We start from the raw sequence: 23,091 nt of genomic DNA on the forward strand, positions 1-23,091 counted from the left end.
AATCACGTGAGAAATAGAATAAAAGTGAGGGCATATTGGTTAGGGATGTCTGGACCACAACAGGTACAGGATATAAGAAACACCCTGAAGGATGTGGCTGGCCTCTGAGTATCACATGACTGTTGCCCTCTCTGCAGCTGCATATACTTTCCAGAGACTTGCACAAGACTGGGCCCATTAACTTTCGGTGAGGGACTCTTGAGGCCAAGGGTCCTGAGGATTTGTAGACAGTTAATGGTTGCTAGGAGGGACTCATGTAGCCCCATCCTTCCTTGGAGATCTATAGGCAGTTCATGTGTTCTGAAGGAGAACGAGAGACATTCTCTGGTGGTACAGCCAATTCTAAGTTGCCCGTGCTTTTCTAAACCAATCCTTTAGCCACGCTCCTGGAAATAACCTGGATTAAATTTATTGTACCACCAAGCTATACCTTAATGGAACCATTTCTTTGATCTGTTGTTGATTGACCTCTCTGGGGTGGACAGACATTGGTTAGCAGCTCCAGGAAAAGGTCACAAAGCTGTGTGTATGGATTTGTGCTGGGAATGGAATCCTTGCATGCTAAGCACACACTCTGTCATGGAACCACATGCCCTCAGCCCAGCTTATGTAAAGGTATGGATTGCTCAGGGGAGTGTACAACTTACGGGGCAAACAGGAGCACATACCCTAAGTCATCTGATGGTGGCAGGGCACACTTGTAGTCCTGCTGCTCAGGAGGCTGAGGCAGGAGGATTGCAAGTTCTAGGCCAACCACATGAGTCTATGAATTTGTATAGGAAGGCAGGTATGCACCTGAATGCTGTCAAAAGAATGACGTATCATGAGCAGTGCCTGGAGGATTGTGGGAGACGCTCCAGCAAAAAAGGCAGAGGGCCTTTTGCCTCAGGCGCATGATTGTTCTTGGTGCCCCCTGTGACAAACATTTTTATTAAGACATGTTTATTCTGGCTGGATGTCAGAACATATCTCTGGAACCCAGTCTGGCCAGTGTGCCCTGAATCCGGACACATCCTTCCGCCCCGCTTTAGTGCTTCCCCAGATGATACATCTCTTGTGTATACCAGGCAACTGTGGTCAGATCCATCTGTTCTGAGGAAGTTCTGGGAAAGGCGGCTCTGTTAAGATTTACTATCTGCTTACTGATATTTAGGTACACGTTTTTCTGACCATTCTCTTCTGAGCTCAAATAGCCTTCATTGGATCACTACTTTCTTTGTTCCATTCTTGTATAAGAGCACACTGAAACTGAAGTCAGGTTGTGTACAGCGTCAGACTGCCCCTTCTTTGAGGTCCTCAGATCCCAGGTCCAGCCGACAAGAACTGCACCAGTCAGCCCCAAAATTCAACAATGACGGCTAGTTATATTTTATTTAACAATTACTTATTTTGTATGTGTCTGTGCATGTGCAGACATGTGAATGACATGGCATGGGGGTCAGAGGACAACCTGTGGGAGTCAGTTCTTTTTCTCTGCCAACTTGGTTCAAGGAACTGAACTCAGGTCTCAAAATTGGCAGCAAGTACCTTTATCTGCTGTGCTGTCTTGCTGGTCCTTGAGGGTTGGTTTTGTCAACTTAGCACAATCTAGACTCAAGGGATTCTCTAGAATAGGTTGGCATGTGGGGACATCTGTGGGAAATTATTTTGATTACGTGAAAGGTGGGAAGACTATTTCATGGGCTGTACCTCAAGCTGAATAAAAAGGAGCAAGCCAGCTACACGCATGCACACTTCAATCCATTGATTTCTGCTCTTGCTGTGGTTGTAACTGTCTGCTTAAGGTTCCTGCCTTGATTCTCCCATGCTGAGAGAATGTAGTCTGGAACTGTGAACCAAATAAATCCTTTCTTCCATACGTTGCTTTTATCAGAGTATTTTATTGAGTAACAAAACTAAGACAGCAGATATGGTTTGAAAGAAAATGGCCCCCAAAGGGAGTGACACTATTAGGAGGTGTGGCCTTGTTGGAGGAAGTGTGTCACCATGGGGTGGGCTTTGAGGTCTCTACACTCAAACTACTTCCACTGTCTCAGACCATTTCTTGTTGCCTTCTGATCAAGATGTAGCCAGTGTAGGCCCATATTTCTATATGGTGTGGCAGCCAAGCTCTAAAGCCATAGGCCCACCTGAGACGGTAACGTAGACCTGCAGACAGCGTCAACAATAGCCAGGAGGTGCTGCTCCTTCTCGGTTATAAATGTAGATCACCTGGGGAGAGGTGTTGGCTCAAGCTGATGACCTAATGGTCAGGATGTTTGGGGCTCCTTCCTATGTAATTTGGAGAATATCTTATAGAGATGCTAATTCAGGCCTACGTGATAGCTAGCATACTTCAGCAGACAGGTAGATGCAGATGTGACTAAAGGCCATTCACCTGGTTACCTAGGAGACAGACTAATGTATTTTCCCACTTAATTTATGTGATGGTATATAAGCTGTTTGGATAATAAACGCGGGGAGATCGTCAGGAAAAAGAACCCTGAGAAGCCCTTCCATGTGTAAGTTGCGTCTGATTGTTCCTTGTGTCTCCGTTTCAGTCCAGTTAGGGAAAACAGTTATCTGTGTCGGAGCGACACGGGCCCCAACAAGCCAGCACCACGTCTCCTGCACACCGCTGCTCCCTGCCGTGATGATGATGGACTGAACCTCTGAAACTGTGAGCCTCCCCAATTCAATATTCTGTCTGTGTAGATGCCTGCAGGCCAGAAGAGGGCACCAGACTCCATTACAGATGGTTGTGAGCCACCATGTGGTTGCTGGGAATTGAACTCAGGACCTTTGGAAGAGCAGGCAATGCTCTTAACCTCTGAGCCATCTCTCCAGCCCCTTCAGTGTTTTTCTTATAAGTGTTGCCATGGCCATGGTGTCTCTTCACAGCAGTAGAAACCCTAACTGAGACAGCAAGCGAGAGCGTGTCTTATGGAAGTGGATCGTCTGGACCCAGAGGTGGAAGTGTCCCTGTGTGGTGGGCGGGCACAGGCTACATGCCATGTGCAGCTGTGCATGTCTGGAAGAGATTTTTCTACATTAGGTTATTCAATCACGAAAATTAATTTGGTCATGATTTCTGGCACAGTGAGGCATGTGCCTGTGGACAGGGATCCCTTGGCTTGGTGAGAGTGTTTGTATGGTCAGGGGCATCAGAATCCAGGGACAGGGGTGTCTAAGCCAGGTGAGGGAAGTGGTCCTGTGGCAAGGTGAAGGGTAGCTGACGGATAGGTGGTCTGCGCTGCACAGGGACAGGTTTGATAGACGACTCTGTTATTGGCTGTGGGAGTGCGGGTGGGTATGACAGTACCACACAGAGTGTCTCCCTCCCCCTGGGGGTTCACGTGGCTCAGGCTGACCTGGAACACACTGTATAGAAGAGGATGAACTTGAAATCCTGAACCCTCCAAGAGCTGGGATTATAGACATTTGCTGCCATACCTGGTTTGTGTCGGACTGAGGACAGAACCCAGGGCTCATGCTAAGCAAGTGCTCTGCCAGCCCCATGAGGTCATGTCTGATGGACAGCGTCCACTACAATGGAGGGTTTACTTGTGGATAGGTGTGTCTGAGCCTGGCGGGAACACGTCTGTGAGGAAAGGTGTCAGGAAGCTAGGTGGACGGGGCATCTTCTGGTATGGGTGCGAGGCAGAGGCACAGCCTCTGATGGGAACACCCACTCAGGTCTTACCTTGAAACGGCGGTCATACTTGGTGACTGAGTCGGCAAAGTCCACTCGTTCCCTTTTGGCCAGGAACTGGCGCAACTCAGGCCGCTCCTCCAGCCCCAGATAGTCCCCGACAAAATTCCGGTTAATGCTGTTTCGCCTGCGTTCCTTCTTGTTCAGTAGGATGTTGGAAGCTGCGAGGACACATGTGTGGTTGAAAGTCATGGCCTTTCTTTAATCCTCCTGCCCGCAGACCTTGCCTCCTAGCGGAGGCTCCTCACCTTCTTCCCGCATCTCCTCGTACTTTCGGACTGCTATGTGGCGCCGCCAGGCTTTCTGGATGGTACGGGCGAAGCCATCAAACTTCCTCTCTCGCATTTCTTCCAGGAGGAAAAGCTAGACAGGGGGGAGGGGTGTTGGGTCCTGGTCTCTCCCAAGGCCCTGAGTCCCCATAGAAGCCTCACACTTGCTATGCAGCCGAGGACAACTTTGAACCCCTGATCCTCCTGCCTCTATCTCTGAAGTGCTGGGAGGACAGGCATGCACCCTCACACCTGGTTTAAGGGGTGCCAGGGATGAAGCCCAGGACTTCGTGCATTATAGGGAAGCACTCTATCAACTGAGTCCCATTCTCCCCATCCTCTTCATGACTGTACCCAGAAGTCCTTCCCACTTGGGGGCTCACACCCCTCTGCATTAAATTAGAACAGGAGTGCTGTGATAGATGGCAGTTAAGAGCAGCTACTTTTACAGAAGAGCCAGATTCAGTTCCCAGCACTCATGTCAGGCAGCACACAGCCCCCTGCGACTCCAGCTGCATGGGATCCAACATCTCTTCCAGCCTCTGTGAGACCCATACATGCATAGTATTCTTTCTCTCTCTCTCTCTCTCTCTCTCTCTCTCTCTCTCTCTCTCTCTCTCTCTCCCTCCCTCCCTCCCTCCCTCCCTCCCTCCCTCCCTCCCTCTCTCTCTCTCTCTCTCTCTCTCTCTCTCTCACACACACACACACACATTAATAAAATTAAATTATAACTTGTTAGTCTCAAATCCCAGCTCAGCCAGTGGTCTGCTCTTTCTGGGTGTGTGTGTGTGTGTGTGTGTGTGTGTGTGTGTGTGCGCACACACGCATGCATGCCTTTGGAAGCCAGGGGTTGATGCTGTGTGTCTTCTATTTCTCTCCAGCCTATTTTATTTTTTTTAAATTATTTTAGTGTGTATATTCTTGTCCACATGTACAATATGTGCACGCAGTGCCCTCCGAGGGCAGAAGAGACATCAAGTCATTTGGAGCTGGAATTACAGATGATTGTAACCCACCATGTGGTTGCTGGGAATTGAACCTGGGTCCTCTGGAGGCGTAACCAGTGCTCTTAACTGCTGAGCCACCTCTCCAGTCCTCTACCTTAGTTTCCGAGGCAGGGTCTTTCTCTGAACCTGGGACTTGCAGATGGGCTAGCTGGCCAGTGACCCCCACACTACTCCTGTTTCCAGCAACAGGGTTACAGGTGCGCCTCCCCAAGCCTGGCCTTTAACATGAATTCTGAGGACCACGCTCAGGCTTGCACGGCAAGCACTTTACTAACTATGCCGTTTCTCCAGCCTGGAAAGTACTGTTGAGAGCAAAACTGGGCTCTGCTTTTAAAAAAATAACCTATTGTGGAAATAGGTTAGTGGATAAAAATATCTGTGTCCAAGCCTGAAGACTCACCTCAACAAGAGCAAAATTCAAATCAAGGGTCAGGGGATAGCTCAGTGGTGGCGTGTGTGGTTAGCATGGGGAGGCCTTGGGTTTTATCCCAGCACCACACACACACCTATCTGGACACACACCACACACACACCTATCTGGACACACACCACACACACACCTATCTGGACACACACCACACACACACCTATCTGGACACACACCACACACACACCTATCTGGACACACACCACACACACACCTATCTGGACACACACCACACACACACCTATCTGGACACACACCACACACACACCTATCTGGACACACACCACACACACACCTATCTGGACACACACCACACACACACCTATCTGGACACACACCACACACACACCTATCTGGACACACACCACACACACACCTATCTGAACACACACCACACACACACCTATCTGAACACACACCACACACACACCTATCTGAACACACACCACACACACACCTATCTGGACACACACCACACACACACCTATCTGGACACACACCACACACACACCTATCTGGACACACACCACACACATACCTATCTGGACACACACCACACACACACCTATCTGGACACACACCACACACACACCTATCTGGACACACACCACACACACACCTATCTGGACACACACCACACACACACCTATCTGGACACACACCACACACACACCTATCTGGACACACACCACACACACACCTATCTGGACACACACCACACACACACCTATCTGGACACACACCACACACACACCTATCTGAACACACACCACACACCACACAATCTGGACAAAGCCTGATTTCTGTTTTTTTGTTTTTGTTTTTGTTTTGTTTTTTTTTTTTTTTGAGACAGGGTTTCTCTGTGGTTTTGGAGCCTGTCCTGGCACTAGCTCTGTAGACCAGGTTGGCCTCAAACTCACTGAGATCCACCTGCCTCTGTCTCCTGAGTGCTGAGATTAAAGGCGTGCGCCACCACCACCCAGCCTCCTTTTAAAGTTTTAAGGTTGCATTTATTTGTGAGAGTGTGTGTGTGTGCGTGCATGTGTGTGTGTATGTGTCTGTGTGTGTGCGTTGTGTGTATGTGTCTGTGTGTATGTATGTGTCTGTGTGTGTATGTGTCTGTGTGTGCGTGTGTGTGTATATGTGTCTGTGTGTGTATATGTGTCTGTGTGTATGTGTCTGTGTGCGTGTGTGTGTGTGTCTGTGTGTTGTGTGTGCGTGTGTGTATGTGTCTGTGTGCGTGTGTGTCTGTGTGTGTGTGTGTATGTGTCTGTGTGTGTGTGTATGTGTCTGTGTGCATGTGTGTATGTGTCTGTGTGTGTGCGTGTGTGTGTGTGTGTGTGTGTATGTGTTTGTGTGTATGTGTCTGTGTGTGTGTGTGCGTGTGTGTGTGTATGTGTCTGTGTGCTGCTGGGATGAACTCGCGGAAGCCAAAGGACAGCTTTTGGGAGTCAGTTCTCACTTAATCCTCTGAGACATATCAACAACCCAGCCTTTTCTTTCAGCCATTTTTTTCTACTTTTGTTTTTCTTTTTAAAAGATTTCTTTCTTTTTGTTTGTTTTTTAAGGCAGGGTCTCACTGTGTAGCCCTGGCTGTCCTGGAACTCACTCTGTAGAGCAGGCTGGCCTCGAATTTATGGAGAGTCTCCTGCCTCTGCCTCCTGAGTGCTGAGATTAAAGGTGTGCGCCACACCGCCTGGCTTGTTTATTTTTAAATTTAAAGATTTGTTTATTTTTAATTGTATGTATTGGGTGTTTTGCCCACACGACTGTCTGTGTACCACGTGCATGCAGTGCCCAAGGAAAGAAAAGGCATGGGAGGCTGTGAACCAGGACGTCTTCTGCAGCGGTAGTGAGTTCTCTTTAGCGGCTGAGCCATCTTTCTAGCCCCATCTACCTTTGTTTTTCCACTTTCATCTTACTAAAATTCTTTTCATCTGAGTCAGTCCCCCACACCATAAAAATATTTCGTGTTGGAGCTCAGTGGTTAAAAGCACTGGCTGCTTTTCCAGATGACCCCGTTTGTTACCTAGTCTCAACATGGCAGGCAGCTCACAACCGTCTATGCCTCCAGTCTAGGGGATCTGACGCCCTTTCTGGTCTCTACAAGCACTGCATGTACATCGTACTGAGACATGTAGATAAAGCATCCATACACATAAAATAAGGAAAATCTAAAAAGAAATCTATCTAATCTGCCTGCCTATCTCTCTATCTATCTATCTATCTATCTATCTATCTATCTATCTATCTATCTATCTATCTATCTTTCTATCTGCAGAATCTTTCTACACGGCCCTGGCTGTCCTGGAACTCACAATGTAGACCAGGCTGGCCTCCTGAGTGACAGCAAGCTTAAAGGGATGTGCTACAACACCCAGCTGGTGCACACTTTTAATTCCAGCATGCAGGGGGATCTCTGTGAGTTCCAGGCCAGCCTCGTGTAAGTAACAACTTCAGGCCAGCCAGGGCTGCATAAGGAGACCTTATCAAAAACAAAAAAACTCAGCAAATAATTCAGTTTCTTCCCCCCCCCCATGCTGATAAAAACTGAACACAAACTCATCATGTGTTCATTGTTCTCATCTGGTCCATTTCCCCAAAATCAAGATCTATATGTCAAAATTTTTGTCTCAGTTAAACCTTTGGGGGACACTAAGCTGCGTGGAATCCCCGGCTCTTCTGCCTCAGCCTCTAGAAGGCTGGGATTTTGGTGTTGTGCGCTGCCACACCTAGCAATGCATATATTCTCTCTCTCTCTCTCTCTCTCTCTCTCTCTCTCTCTCTCTCTCTCTCTCTCTCTCTCTCTCTCTCCTCTCTCTCTGGAGACGAAACCCATGTTAGGCAAATGCTGTGTAACTGAGCTGTATCCCCAACCTCAACCTCGTCCCCATTTTTCCCTCCTGCTCTCCTCTTCCTGTTTGTTTGTGTGTTTATTTGATTTTTTGAGATGGGATTTTTTTGGTAGCCCTGGCTATGCTGAAACTCACTCTATAGACCAGGTTGGCCTCGAACTTGGAGATCCACCTGCCTCTGCCTCTCTAGTGCTGGGATTAAAGGCGTGCACCATCACTGCCCAGCTCCCTCTTTATTTTCTTATACTCTTATATTTCACCTTTTAAAATGTGTGTGTGTCTGTGTGTGAATGTGTGTGTGTGTATGCATGTGTGAATGTGTCTGTGTATGCATATGTGAATGTGTGTGTATGCATGTGTGAATGTGTCTGTGTGTGAATGTGTGAATGTGGGTGTCTGTGTGTGAATGTGTGTGTCTGTGTGTGAATGTGTGAATATGGGTGGAATATGGGTGTCTGTGTGTGAATGTGTGAGTGTGCGTGTCTGTGTGTATGCATGTGTGAATGTGTGAATATGGGTGTCTGTGTGTGAATGTGTGTGTCTGTGTGTGTGTCTGTGTGTGAATGTGTGTGTCTGTGTGTATGCATGTGTGAATGTGTGTGTCTGTGTGTATGCATGTGTGAATGTATGTGTCGTGTGTATGCATGTGTGAATGTGTGAGTCTGTGTGTATGCATGTGTGAATGTGTGTCTGTGTGTGTGCATGTGTGAATGTGTGTGTCTGTGTGTGAATGTGTGTCTGTGTGTATGCATGTGTGAATGTGTGTGTCGTGTGTATGCATGTGTGAATGTGTGTCTGTGTGTATGCATGTGTGAATGTGTGTCTGTGTGTATGCATGTGTGAATGTGTGTCTGTGTGTATGCATGTGTGAATGTGTGTGTCTGTGTGTATGCATGTGTGAATGTGTGTGTCTGTGTGTATGCATGTGTGAATGTGTGTGTCTGTGTGTATGCATGTGTGAATGTGTGTGTCTGTGTGTATGCATGTGTGAATGTGTGTCTGTGTGTATGCATGTGTGAATGTGTGTCTGTGTGTATGCATGTGTGAATGTGTGTCTGTGTGTATGCATGTGTGAATGTGTGTGTCGTGTGTATGCATGTGTGAATGTGTGTCTGTGTGTATGCATGTGTGAATGTGTGTCTGTGTGTATGCATGTGTGAATGTGTGTCTGTGTGTATGCATGTGTGAATGTGTGTGTCTGTGTGTATGCATGTGTGAATGTGTGTGTCTGTGTGTATGCATGTGTGAATGTGTGTGTCTGTGTGTATGCATGTGTGAATGTGTGTGTCTGTGTGTATGCATGTGTGAATGTGTGTCTGTGTGTATGCATGTGTGAATGTGTGTCTGTGTGTATGCATGTGTGAATGTGTGTCTGTGTGTATGCATGTGTGAATGTGTGTCTGTGTGTATGCATGTGTGAATGTGTGTCTGTGTGTATGCATGTGTGAATGTGTGTCTGTGTGTATGCATGTGTGAATGTATGTGTCGTGTGTATGCATGTGTGAATGTGTGTGTCGTGTGTATGCATGTGTGTCTGTGTGCTCGTATGTGTACAGTGTGTACAGTGTGGCAGTGCAGTGTAGTAGTCCCATGGTGCGTATGTGAAGGTCAGAAGAGGACATGCTTGTACAGCCTGTTTTCTCTGTCCACCTTTATGTGAGTTCTGGGGATTGACCCAGAACTTTCTCTCTGTCACACACACTCACCGACTCTGGGTTCTTAACAAAGACCTTGGTACTCCCCATCTGGTACTGGTCTGGCTCCATGTTCACAGCACGAAGCAGGTGCTGGACTCCCTGGCGTTCATCTCCACGCCACCGTGGCCATGTCTCAGGGGTCAGAATGGCATACCTGCAGGCAGAAGACATGAGGGTGTGGGGGATTTGGAGCAGACCTGAGGTTGGCCATTTTAATAGGTGAGGTAATCAAGGCAAGGAAGACGTCACCTCTGCAGGAACTTGGAGAACTGCCGACGGTAGGCAAAGCCTGCCCTGCGCACCCGGATGTTTTCCCGTAGGCCCAGGTACTCTACCTGGTGCTTCACCCTGTGGGAGGGAGGTAGCCTAAGTTCCAGAGAGTGGGAGCTGCCCAAAGCAGACCAAGGGGATGGGGCCTGGGTTTGTGGTAGGGGCATCTTATGGATCGGTCAGTCAGTCTGTCTGTCTGTCTATTATATCTATCTATCTGTCTATCTATCTATCTATCTATCTATCTATCTATCTATCTATCTATTAGCTATGTATTTCTCTATCAATATATGTTATCTATTTTTTATTACCTATCTATACCTGTCATCTGCCTATCTATGGCCTATCTATTGTCTACATATCTGACTGTCTATATGTCTGTTTGTCTGTCTGTGGCTAGTGTTGCTCTGTGCAGCCTAGGTTTCCCTTGAATATGAGATCCTCTAGCTTCTACCTCCCAAGGCTGAGAAAAGAATACATGAGCCACCATGTGAAGCTTGGGCATGGTTTAGACGGTGTCTCAGCTCAATCTGGGGACCAAATCTTGGACTGAGACCTGAGGGGTAGGTCTGGGCTCATCTTGGGGGTTCGTTATAGAATTAGTTCTGGAGTTTAGATCTGAGAAATTGGGTTTGGATTCTTTTACAGTCTGTCTGGGGTTACCTGGGGATTGGTGGGGGTGCCTCCATCAGTTCTATCTATAACTCTGGGGCCATAGAGGTTTTACATTCTTAAAGTTTATTTTTATGGGTGTGTGTGTGTGTGCGCACGCGCATGTGTGTGCGTGTCACAGGTCACAGTATGCATGTGGCCATCGGAGAAGAACTTGCAGGTGTTGACTCATTCCTTCCATTGTGTGGAGCCCAGGATTGAATCCAGGTTTGGCAGCAAACACTTTCACCTGCTGTGTGTCTCACTGACCCCCTAGAGGATTCTAAGGTGATCTTAGAGTGAGGGGTCCTAAAGTTGGTGCTTTGTCTGTGGGTCAGGGTAGCTGCTCCAAAGCATGCCTAGATTTGGCACCAGATGCAAAGGAGGGGTCAGTTCACCTGCTCTCCTCCCAGTCCCGGGGCCGCTTGGTCTCATTGGGTTTGATGCAGCGGATATAGTGGGGTGTGCACTTCTTCAGCGTGGACACCAGGTCATTGGCTTGTTTCTGAGGCAGAGGGAAAGGCAGAAGTCAGGGAGGCTTAAGGATAGGCCCCCTGGCTCTTCCTGTTGAAGAAACAACTCATCCAAGAGCAGGGAGGCTGAGCGGTCAGGCCACAGTGTGCACACCGCCCTAAGTTCCCACCTTGAAGGCTGATATTGTGCACCTACCCAGTTATTAAATTCCAAACTCAGAGTTCTAGTGTCTGCCACACTTACCACATAGCTTAAGACATAATAAGGGTTTAGGAGATGTTTGATGACTGAGTAATAGAAAAACCAGAACAACTCACTGCCCAGACTTTCTGCTTGTCTTCAAGGAGACAGCTACTTTGGAAATAAAGAATTTACAGGTGGGGTGGGGTGGACAGGTCAGCCTTGGGTTTTGGAGTAATTAGTCATCAGGAGAAAGCTGTGGGGCCAAGTGATGACTAGGGGAGGTGAGATGAGATATTCAGGTACAAACTCTACTGTGGCATCTCCATCAGCATGTACGTGTGTATGTGTGAGGGTCCTGCATCTGCTATCATCCCAAAGTCCTCAACAAACGGTTGCGAATGCAGGCTTTCGGTGGGGCCACAGGGTCTCTGCAGCGTCATTCACCCTCAGCAGAAGGTGGACCCAGCCCTTCTGCACGGTGAATGTGTGGTAATCCACACAGCAGGATCTTATTCAGGAAGGGCTAGCCAGGTGGTGGTGCACGCGCCTTTAATCCTAGCACTTGGGAGCCAGAGGCAGGTGAATATCTGTGAGTTCAACACCAGCCTGGCCTACAGAGTGAGTTCCATGACAGCAAAGGTTGTTACACAGAGAAACCCTGTCTCAAAAAACTAAACAAAGAAGGAGGAGGAGGAGAAGGAGGGGGAAGAGGAAGAAGGAGGAGGAGAAGGAGGGGGAAGAGGAAGAAGAAGAAGGAGGAGGAGGAGGAAGAGGAGGAGGAGGAAGAAGAAGAAGGAGAAGGAGGGAGGAGGAGAAGGAGGAGAAGGAGGGAGAAGGAGAAGGAGGGGGAGGGGGGGAAGAGGAGGAGGAGAAGAAGAAGAAGAAGAAGAAGAAGAAGAAGAAGAAGAAGAAGAAGAAGAAGAAGAAGAAGAAGAAGAAGAAGAAGAAAGAGAAAGAGGGGCCAGGGAGTTAGTTGTGAATGGGGACAGAGTCTGGGTTTGGAAAGATGAGAAACTTTGGAGATGGCTGTGAAATAGCCAATGTCACTGAACTGCACACTTAAAATGGGTAAGCTAGCTCAGTCTATTACATGTGTGTGTGTGTGTACCTTTTAAAAGAAGTGGTCTGGGAAGTGTCATCCAAGGATAGCATGCATGCTTAGCATGTGCAAGACCTTGGGTTCTGTTCCCAAGCACAGGAAGAAAGGGAGGGAGGAAAGATGGAGGAACAGAAAGAGGGAAAAGAGCCAGACAAGGGTGGGGAGGGAAAGTTAGAAGGTAGAGGATAGGGAGGTAGGGGGATAGGAAGGGAGGACAGAGAAAGGAGGAGAGATGGGAAGTGAAGGAAAGAGGGAGAGGAAGAACAGAGACAGGGAGGGAAATGGGGAAAGGGAAATGAAGGAGAGAAGGAAGAAAAGGAAGGACAGATGGACCAAGCTTTAGCACATCTTCCTTCTGAAGGAAGACTGTAGGTCAAAGGGTGCCACAGACATTGAGAACCCAAGCGGTAGGGAACAGACAGATGTTTGAACAAGGAGAGAAAGAGTCTTGGCAAGCAGAACTTGCCTTTCCTGTCCCCTCCCTGCCACCAGACTCACCTTGATCTTGGAGCCAGCAGTACTGGGGCGGCCCTTCTTGTCTGTGTCTAGCTTCTCAGGAAAGAGCATCCGTAGGAAGGCTCTAGGAGGAGAGAGGAGTGGATGGGAATGAAGACAGACCCTGGGACATTGTCCTGCCTCCCTCAGAGTTGTAATGGTTGCCTCAGTGCCAAGATGCAAATAGGGTTCCCTGGTGTAGGAGGTTCTTCTGTATTTCTGTTGCTTTCATTGGTTAAATAAAGAAGCTGCCTTGGCTTTTTGATAGGCCAGCCCTTAGATGGGCATGGTAGACAGAACAGAATTCTGGGAGGAAGAAGGCAGTGTGGCAGACGCCATGGCACTCCTCTCCAAGAAGGACACTGGTTAGACTCATGCCGGTAAGCCACAGTCAAGTGGCGATACACATTAATGGAGATGGGTTAAACGAATATGTGAGAATTAGCCAATAAGAGGTTAGACCTACTGGGCCAGGCAGTGTTTAAATGAATACAGTTTGTGTGTGGTTATTTCGGGGGTTAAGCCAGCCAGGTGGCGGTAAGCAGTCTGCCGCTGCCCATTTGCAACAGTTCCCCCTGAATGTGGGCAGAGGCTGTGAGGCTGGCAGTGTTTCTTGGGTCTTTGGATTTATCTGCATTTTTTAGTCTTACTCTATGATAATGACAAGTCCCTTGGTATGTTAAATACAACAGGAATATGTGCATAATGTGGGGTGCACACTGCCACCCCAGCACTTAGGAGCTTCAAGGCCAGCATGGGCTATATGAGACTTTTTTTTCTTGTGACTTGGTCTTTCTACATAGCCCTGGCTGTGCTCTGTCCTGGAACTCACTATATAGACCAGGCTGGCCTCAAACTCACGGAGATCTACTTGCCCTTGCCTCCCAAGCGCGGGGATTAGAAGCATGTATGGCATGAGAGAGAACCCTGTTGTAAAATAACAAACAGGGGGCTGCGGTATGGATTAGTTGGTAGGCGGTTGCTTTGCCTGAATACAGCTCTGGATTCTGTCTTCAGCACCACATAGGCCAAGCACAGCCACGCATGGCAACCGTCTGAGTTCTGAGGAAGCGGAGGCTGACGGTCACAAGTGCTGGCACGGTTTTCTGAGGTACCCGTGATGGAATCAAGGACTTCCTGGATTTTAGGCAAGAAATCTACCATCTGAGCTATACCCCAAGTCCCTCTCCTTTTGAGGCAGGGTCTCATGGAGCCCAGGATGGCCCTGAACTCACCTCCCACCTCCACCTCCTGAGTGTCTAGTTTTACAGTCCTGGGAGGGAACCCAGGACGTGCCTAGCATACCGACTGAGCTGAGTCCCCACCCCTGGAATGTGTTTTCATTTCGCTTGACAAGCGGCTAACTAGCCACCGGACTGTTAGGACTGCGAGCGGCTAACTAACTAGTCACCGGACTGTTAGGACTGCGGGCGGCTAACTAACTAGTCACCGGACTGTTAGGACTGCGAGCGGCTAACTAACTAGTCACCAGACTGTTAGGACTGTGAGCGGCTAACTAACTAGTCACCGGACTGTTAGGACTGCGAGCGGCTAACTAACTAGTCACCAGACTGTTAGAACTGCGAGCGGCTAACTAACTAGTCACCAGACTGTTAGGACTGTGAGCGTCTAACTAACTAGTCACCAGACTGTTAGGACTGCGAGCGGCTAACTAACTAGTTATTGGACTGTTAGGACTGTGAGCGGCTAACTAACTAGCCACCGGACTGTTAGAACTGCGAGCGGCTAACTAACTAGTCACCGGACTGTTAGGACTGCGAGCGGCTAACTAACTAGCCACCGGACTGTTAGGACTGCGAGAGGCTAACTAACTAGTCACCGGACTGTTAGGACTGTGAGCGGCTAACTAACTAGTCACCAGACTGTTAGGACTGCGAGCGGCTAACTAACTAGTTATTGGACTGTTAGGACTGCGAGTGGCTAACTAACTAGTCACCAGACTGTTAGGACTGTGAGCGTCTAACTAACTAGTCACCAGACTGTTAGGACTGCGAGCGGCTAACTAACTAGTTATTGGACTGTTAGGACTGTGAGCGGCTAACTAACTAGTTACCAGACTGTTAGGACTGCGAGCGGCTAACTAACTAGTCACCAGACTGTTAGGACTGTGAGCGGCTAACTAACTAGTCACCGGACTGTTAGGACTGCGAGCGGCTAACTAACTAGCCACCGGACTGTTAGGACTGTGAGCGGCTAACTAACTAGTCACCAGACTGTTAGAACTGCGAGCGGCTAACTAACTAGTCACCAGACTGTTAGGACTGTGAGCGTCTAACTAACTAGTCACCAGACTGTTAGGACTGCGAGCGGCTAACTAACTAGTTATTGGACTGTTAGGACTGTGAGCGGCTAACTAACTAGTTACCAGACTGTTAGGACTGCGAGCGGCTAACTAACTAGTCACCAGACTGTTAGGACTGTGAGCGGCTAACTAACTAGTCACCGGACTGTTAGGACTGCGAGCGGCTAACTAACTAGCCACCGGACTGTTAGGACTGTGAGCGGCTAACTAACTAGTCACCAGACTGTTAGAACTGCGAGCGGCTAACTAACTAGTCACCAGACTGTTAGGACTGTGAGCGTCTAACTAACTAGTCACCAGACTGTTAGGACTGCGAGCGGCTAACTAACTAGTTATTGGACTGTTAGGACTGTGAGCGGCTAACTAACTAGCCACCGGACTGTTAGAACTGCGAGCGGCTAACTAACTAGTCACCGGACTGTTAGGACTGCGAGCGGCTAACTAACTAGCCACCGGACTGTTAGGACTGCGAGAGGCTAACTAACTAGTCACCGGACTGTTAGGACTGCGAGCGGCTAACTAACTAGTCACCAGACTGTTAGGACTGCGAGCGGCTAACTAACTAGTTATTGGACTGTTAGGACTGCGAGTGGCTAACTAACTAGTCACCAGACTGTTAGGACTGTGAGCGTCTAACTAACTAGTCACCAGACTGTTAGGACTGCGAGCGGCTAACTAACTAGTTATTGGACTGTTAGGACTGTGAGCGGCTAACTAACTAGTTACCAGACTGTTAGGACTGCGAGCGGCTAACTAACTAGTCACCAGACTGTTAGGACTGTGAGCGGCTAACTAACTAGTCACCGGACTGTTAGGACTGCGAGCGGCTAACTAACTAGCCACCGGACTGTTAGGACTGTGAGCGGCTAACTAACTAGTCACCAGACTGTTAGAACTGTGAGCGTCTAACTAACTAGTCACCAGACTGTTAGGACTGCGAGCGGCTAACTAACTAGTTATTGGACTGTTAGGACTGTGAGCGGCTAACTAACTAGTTACCAGACTGTTAGGACTGCGAGCGGCTAACTAACTAGTCACCGGACTGTTAGGACTGTGAGCGGCTAACTAACTAGTCACCAGACTGTTAGGACTGTGAGCGGCTAACTAACTAGTTATTGGACTGTTAGGACTGCGAGCGGCTAACTAACTAGCCACCGGACTGTTAGGACTGCGAGCGGCGAACTAACTAGCCACCGGACTGTTAGGACTGCGAGCGGCTAACTAACTAGCCACCGGACTGTTAGGACTGTGAGCGGCTAACTAACTAGTCACCGGACTGTTAGGACTGCGAGCGGCTAACTAACTAGTCACCGGACTGTTAGGACTGCGAGCGGCTAACTAACTAGCCACCGGTCTGTTAGGACTGCGAGAGGCTAACTAACTAGTCACCGGACTGTTAGGACTGCGAGCGGCTAACTAACTAGTCACCAGACTGTTAGGACTGCGAGCGGCTAACTAACTAGTTATTGGACTGTTAGGACTGCGAGTGGCTAACTAACTAGTCACCAGACTGTTAGAACTGCGAGCGGCTAACTAACTAGTCACCGGACTGTTAGGACTGCGAGCGGCTAACTAACTAGTTACCAGACTGTTAGAACTGCGAGCGGCTAACTAACTAGTCACCAGACTGTTAGGACTGCGAGCGGCTAACTAGTCACCAGACTGTTAGGACTGCGAGCGTCTAACTAACTAGTCACCAGACTGTTAGGACTGCGAGCGGCTAACTAACTAGTTACCAGACTGTTAGAACTGCGAGTGGCTAACTAACTAGCCACCGGACTGTTAGGACTGCGAGGAGTTCTACAGATGAGACGTGAAGGGAACTGAACTCAGGGCTTCCCCTGGGGAGGGACCTTCTGTCAGTAGACCAAGGTTTGGAAGTTTCTTTTCTTTGCCTTTTTTCTGTCCTAGACTGGAGTTCAAGCTCCCACACTCTGGGGAGGGGGGGAAATCACTCATCCTGAGTTACACCCTCAGAGCTTTAGATTAGAACTGTATCTTGACCACACAACCAGGGACACAAAGCCCACGGCACGACCCAGCAGTTCCCAGGCTGTCCTCCTTCTGAGGGTCTGCCCAGAGGCCGCACAAGGACTACTCACTGGTCACTGGACTGCATCAGTTCTATAAGATCGGAGAACAGGACGTCTCGATTCCTCTCACAGAAGCCATTGACGTCATAGGAGACCTGGAGGGAGACAGCGCTGAGGGTTGGTGAGGAGCAAGGAGAGTCATGTGAGGATGTCAGGGCTGAGAGGACTGGAGCTACGGCAGTTAGGAAAACATCTGTGATTCCAATGGTAGGGTGTGACCTACTGTTTGGGGCCTGGCTCCCCAGAAGTCTGATGCTCAACTGAAGCGGAAGGATGAAGGCTGGAGCTGGAGGTAAGGGGAGACACCGGGTTGAGTGCCAGGGCTGAAGTTTTGGTCAGTGGGAGGGGAAGGTGGGAAGTTATAGGCCAAACTTGAGGGAAGGGGATTGAAACTAGGCCAGGTCCCTAGGCGCTGCCAGGGAGATTAGGCTGTTTATCTGTCCTCGCATGTGTGGGGACCTAGAGTGGATGTGGGCTGTCTTCCTCAATGATTCTCCACCTTTTTTTTGGTTTTGTTTTTGTTTTGAGACAGGGTTTCTCACTGAACCTAGAACTTGCTGATTGACTAACCTGGCTGGCCAACAAGTCCCAGGGTCTCCTGTCTCCAGGCTGCCAGTGCTGGAGCAAGCCACTGGGTCTGGTTTTGCTGGGGTGCTGGGCATCTAGACGTGGGGCCTCATGCTTGCACTTCCTTGGTCCATTTCCTTAGCACCCAGAATATTTCTATTGTTTGTTTATTTTTTGATACAGGATCTCACTGTGTAGCCCAGCTGTAGATCAGGATGGCCTTGAATTCAGAGAGATCTGACTGCCTTTGCCTCTGGGATGCTGGAGTTAAAGGCGTGAGCCACCATGATGGGCTGTATATACATACATATATATATATGTTTGGTTTTGGCTTCTTTTTTCTCTTTTCTATCTTTTCTTTTTCTTCCTTCCTTCCTTTTTTTTTCTTTTTCTTCCTTCTGTCTCTTTCTTTGAGACAGGGTCTCAGGAGGTCCTACATAGCTAAGGATGGCCCTGAACCCCTTCTCTTTCGGCTTCCACTTCCCAAGTGCTGGGACTAGAGATGTGTGTGGCCATCCTGAGACCACAGTGGATTTTGGGGAAAGGAGCTTCAGTCCTGAGGGTGGGCTGGGGTGGCTGTTTTGAGTGAGGTCTTCTAGTGGTTTTGCTCCTGACGTTTGCAGCTTTAGCTGAGGAACACAGATAATGCCTCTGAGGACAGAGGTTGTGGGAACAGCCAGGAAACTCTTGGAGAGGTGTCGATAACTTGGGTCAGAAACTAGGGCGTGCCTGTAGCCTCATGTAGGGCTGAGGCAAACAGGCTCCAGCCCATTTTGTTTGTAAAGGGTCAGAGGATTATATTGAGCGCTGGCTATGTGTGTCAGCATAGAAGAACCGTGGTGATCTGTTGTCCCAGTTGGGTTCCACCTGTCTTGTCAGTTAGGAGCTGCCTTGTTAACTGGGTAAACTGATTAGAGGCCAGTGTGTGTCTGCAGCCCTGGCTGAGTGGACACAAGGTAGGTGTTCAGGTAATTTAGGAGAAAGTTCCTGGTTCTGGTCAGCAGGGGGTGCTCTGGAGGGGGAGCTTGGTCACAGGGCGGGGGTAGGATTTACAACCGGGAACCCCTGGGATTTGTGAGGGGGCGCCCACCCAGGGAGTTCCACGCACTTTGCCTGCGTAGTGATGGATGACGAAACCCGCGCTCCAGCTGTTGAAGTGCTCGTGGGTGCCCACTGCAGCTTGCAGCTTTTGCAGCAGCGTCTGGTCCGCGCCACCACCAGTTGCATGCATCGTGGCGCACACGTCGTCTAGCACGCTCATGATGCCTGGGGGGTTCTGAGGGGAGCAGAGGTTCGGCTCAGCCTGGCTGGGGTCCTCCCGGGAGAGCTGGGGGGCTGGTAGGGGACTCCTAAATACAAGCTCAAATTGTGATCTTTCCTCTTTCTTCTTCCCTTCCCTATGCCCTCCCCTCTGCCCCACCACCCATCTTTCCTCTCTTCTCTCCTCCCCTTTCTGGAGTTCAGGGAATCCATGCCTTTTCTCCTAACACCACACTGGTATAACTGGGGGGATCTCCGTTAGTCTGAAAATGTTACGTATGGGAGTGTTTGCGGAATGAATGAAAGGTGGACAGAAGAATCGGTCTGGAAGATTGTCCCTTCTAAAGTCACCCAGGCCTCACCAGCTTGTTTTCGATGAGGTCACACACGACTTTGTTGTTGAAGTACTCGATGGGGGTCCAGCGGATGCCCTCTTGCACATACTCCTCCTGGGGGTGCAGTGAGGCAATGAGCCACCTGCCCGGCCCCCCACTCCCATCTCGTCACTCATCTCGGGAGCTGTAAATACCCGGAGCCCTCATTCCTTTCCTAGGCCAACTCTGTGGTGTTTTGTGACACCTTCTCTGGGACTCAGCAGAATCAGGGACCGGTTGCAAACACAACCTGCTCAGGAAGACCTCTTTGGGCTTTGGACTCTATTTTTTATTTTTTTGAGACGGGTCTCATGTAGCTCAGGCTGCCCCTAACTCAGTGTGTAACCATCTGACCCCTCTTGCCTCCCCCTCTGAGTGCTGGGGTGACCACTGTACACCTTTGCACCTGGTGTATCTTGTTCTGGGGTTGGAACCCAGGGCTTTGTGTGTGGGAGGCCAGCCATTCTACCCACTGAGCTACATCCCCAGCCTAGGGACCTTTTAAAGTTTACTTTAAATCACCTTTTCATTGCCCTTTCTTTTTGCCTTAGGCTGTGCATTTAAAAGAGAGGCGGAATCAAAGCAGATTTGTTTTCCTTTTCAGATGCTGGGGTTGGAACCCAGCAAGCCAAGCTGGTCTCCTACTGATCTGTGTTACGTCTGTGCTCCAGAGGCCTTGACAGAGATTCCGTGTTGTCCCTACCCCTCTACCCATGTGTCAATAGTACCTGGCACAGAGCACTTGCTCAAACAACTGTCTTTTTTCTTTTTCTTCTACTTCTTTCTTTCTTTCTTTCTTTCTTTCTTTCTTTCTTTCTTTCTTTCTTCCTTCCTTTCCTTTCCTTTCCTTTCCTTTCCTTTCCTTTCCTTTCCTTTCCTTTTTTTTTATTTTGAGACAGGGTCTCCCTGTGTAGCCCTGGCTGTCTTAGAACTCTTTAGATCACGAGATCCACCTGCCTCTGCCTTGTGAGTGAGTGTTGGGATTAAAGTTGTTCACTGCTACACCCAGCTCTATTTTCCAAGATGGGGTCTCACTAGACATCCCTGCACCAGCTTCCTGAGTGTTGGGATGACAGGCATGTGCCACCACACCCAGTCTATCCAGCTGGGGGTGGCTTCATGCCTGCTTTCCGCCAACTGAGCCACATCCTCAGCCTCCCTTTTCTCTTTATAAACTGATTATGTCTGGTATTTTGTTATAGCAACAGTAAACAGAGAGAGGTGAAGTCCTGTCTCCTGTCTCTTGACTGCCCAGCCCACCTGTTCCGCCTTCAGGGTGAGCTCAATAAAAATCTGCTGTAACTTCTCATTGACGAAGTTGATGCAGAACTGCTCAAAGCCGTTTTTCTGCAGAGGAAAGAAAAGGACCTTTCTGTTAGTGGACTGTGCTGACACTGGGTGAGCCCAGGACGATAGGTAGAATAGGGTTGGGCTGAAGATGGGAGGGGGAGGTCCCAGGCCAAACCTGGAAGATCTCAAAGCCGTAGATGTCGAGGACACCGATGCTGTACTCTTCCTGAGGTTTCTGCATGGCGCGGTTGATGGCCTGGGCAGATGGAGACAGGGCCGCAGTCATCACCTTCTTGTTATGTTCTGGAAACTGCTTTTTTCTAATGTGTGTGTGTGTGTGCACATATGTGCGTGGAGACCAGGGGAGGGTACTCGGTGCCCTTTATCATACTCTATGTTATTCCTTTGAGACAGGGTCTTTCACTAACCCTGGAGTGAGGCCGGCAGTCAGCAATCCCAGCAATCCTCCTGTCCCTACTCCCTTATAGTACTGGGCTGTGGTTGTTATATGAGTGCTGGAATCTGAACTCAGTTTGACATAAATAGTATGTGTGTGTGTGTGCGTGCGTGTGTGCGCGTGCATGTGTGCGCGTGTGTGTGCATGCTAGGGCATGTGTGTAGAGGTCAAAGGACAACTTCAGGTGTCCATTATCCACTTCTATCACGTGGGTCTTGGGGCTAGAACTCATTGTTAGGCTTGGCAGCAAATGCTTTACCTAGCCACCTTGTCAGTGTGTTTCTAGCTAAACTTGTGACTGTGTCCCCTCTTGACAGATTTTCTCTAATATTTAACTCCCACCTGCAAACCCAAGTGCAGAAGTATCACAATTCTTGACTTTAGAGTCAAATATTCCCACTGTACCTCAAGTTTCTCATCTCTAAAATGGATTGATAGCTGCACATGATGGCTAGAGACTAATCCTAGCACTCAGGAAGCTGAGGTAGAAGGACTTGTGAGCTGGAGCATGGGTTCCAGGACAGGCTGGGGTACAGGGCAGGAGCTTGCCTTAAAGTCAAATATCTGAAGGACTGGGAAGGTGGCTCTCTTCTAGAGGACACAAGTTCCATACTCAGCACCCACAGCCACCTGACATGACAGTTCCAGAGAATCTGACGTACCATGTGAGCATTTGCACATATATGTCTTACATTCATTCCGGTCCAGCCTGGATTACTGGAGATCCTGTCTCAGACAGACAGACAGACAGACAGACAGACAGACAGACACAGACACAGACACAGACACACACACACACACACACACACACACACGTAATAGCAGTAGGGTACTTTGCATAGTACACTTTAATCCCTGGATTCCATCTCCACTACCACAAAATTAATTAATTAAAAGGCATTGAACTTTGATGATCTGTGACTAGAAATGTTTAGAGCAAGAACTGTTTTGCATTTTGGTTCTGAGAAACATGCAATATTTGGAGCATGAGGTCAAATTTTGTTTGTTTATTGTTGGAGATAAGGTCACTCTATGTTGCGCTGGTGTTCCTGGAACTCACTATGTAGACCAGGCTGCCCTCCCCGAGATCTGTCTGCTTCTGCATCCTGTGTGGTGGTGTTAAAGCTGTGTTCCATCATGCCCAGCAAGACCCAAGTTTAAACCTGACATTCACTTACACTTCATATGTACTTTATATACTAATTTTAGTGCACATTTTTTGTTTTAAAGATTTATTTAGTTAAGAAAAGATTTATGTGTTTTTATGTTATGTGTATGGGTGTTTTGTCTACATAAATGAATGTCTGTGCCCAACGTACATGCAGTTCAAGAAGAGGCCAGAAGAGGGCGAATGATCCCCTGGAACTGGAGTTACAGGTGATTGTGAGCCAACGTGTGGATGCTGCTTATTGAACCTGGTTTTTACAAGAGCAGTCCTTCCTTCCTTCCTTCCTTCCTTCCTTCCTTCCTTCCTTCCTTCCTTCCTTCCTTCCTTCCTTCCTTCCTTCCTCCCTCCCTCCCTCCCTCCCTCCCTCCCTCCCTCCCTCTCTCAGTTTTTTTTAAATGTTTATTTATTATGTATACAATATTCTGTCTGTGTGTATGTCTA

At 48.7% G+C, this 23,091-nt stretch overlaps 1 protein-coding gene across 1 annotated transcript in view; it reads right to left on the minus strand.

The window, feature by feature from the left end:
* The window catches only part of Myo1f (myosin IF), a 54,082-nt gene that overhangs the window by 8,982 nt on the left and 22,009 nt on the right, over nucleotides 1-23,091 (minus strand). Inside the window, exons 11-21 of the mRNA XM_075975659.1 lie at nucleotides 21,201-21,281; nucleotides 20,996-21,082; nucleotides 19,724-19,810; nucleotides 19,210-19,377; nucleotides 17,544-17,629; nucleotides 13,122-13,203; nucleotides 11,266-11,372; nucleotides 10,196-10,294; nucleotides 9,956-10,100; nucleotides 3,940-4,054; nucleotides 3,683-3,852 (exon numbers count right to left, since the gene is read on the minus strand). Of these exons, the coding sequence (XP_075831774.1) occupies nucleotides 3,683-3,852; nucleotides 3,940-4,054; nucleotides 9,956-10,100; nucleotides 10,196-10,294; nucleotides 11,266-11,372; nucleotides 13,122-13,203; nucleotides 17,544-17,629; nucleotides 19,210-19,377; nucleotides 19,724-19,810; nucleotides 20,996-21,082; nucleotides 21,201-21,281 (1,227 nt within the window). The remainder of the gene's footprint in view (nucleotides 1-3,682; nucleotides 3,853-3,939; nucleotides 4,055-9,955; nucleotides 10,101-10,195; nucleotides 10,295-11,265; nucleotides 11,373-13,121; nucleotides 13,204-17,543; nucleotides 17,630-19,209; nucleotides 19,378-19,723; nucleotides 19,811-20,995; nucleotides 21,083-21,200; nucleotides 21,282-23,091) is intronic.

Source organism: Microtus pennsylvanicus, chromosome 6 (assembly GCF_037038515.1).
Source record: "Microtus pennsylvanicus isolate mMicPen1 chromosome 6, mMicPen1.hap1, whole genome shotgun sequence".
In the NCBI taxonomy this organism is placed as follows: Eukaryota; Metazoa; Chordata; class Mammalia; order Rodentia; family Cricetidae; genus Microtus; species Microtus pennsylvanicus.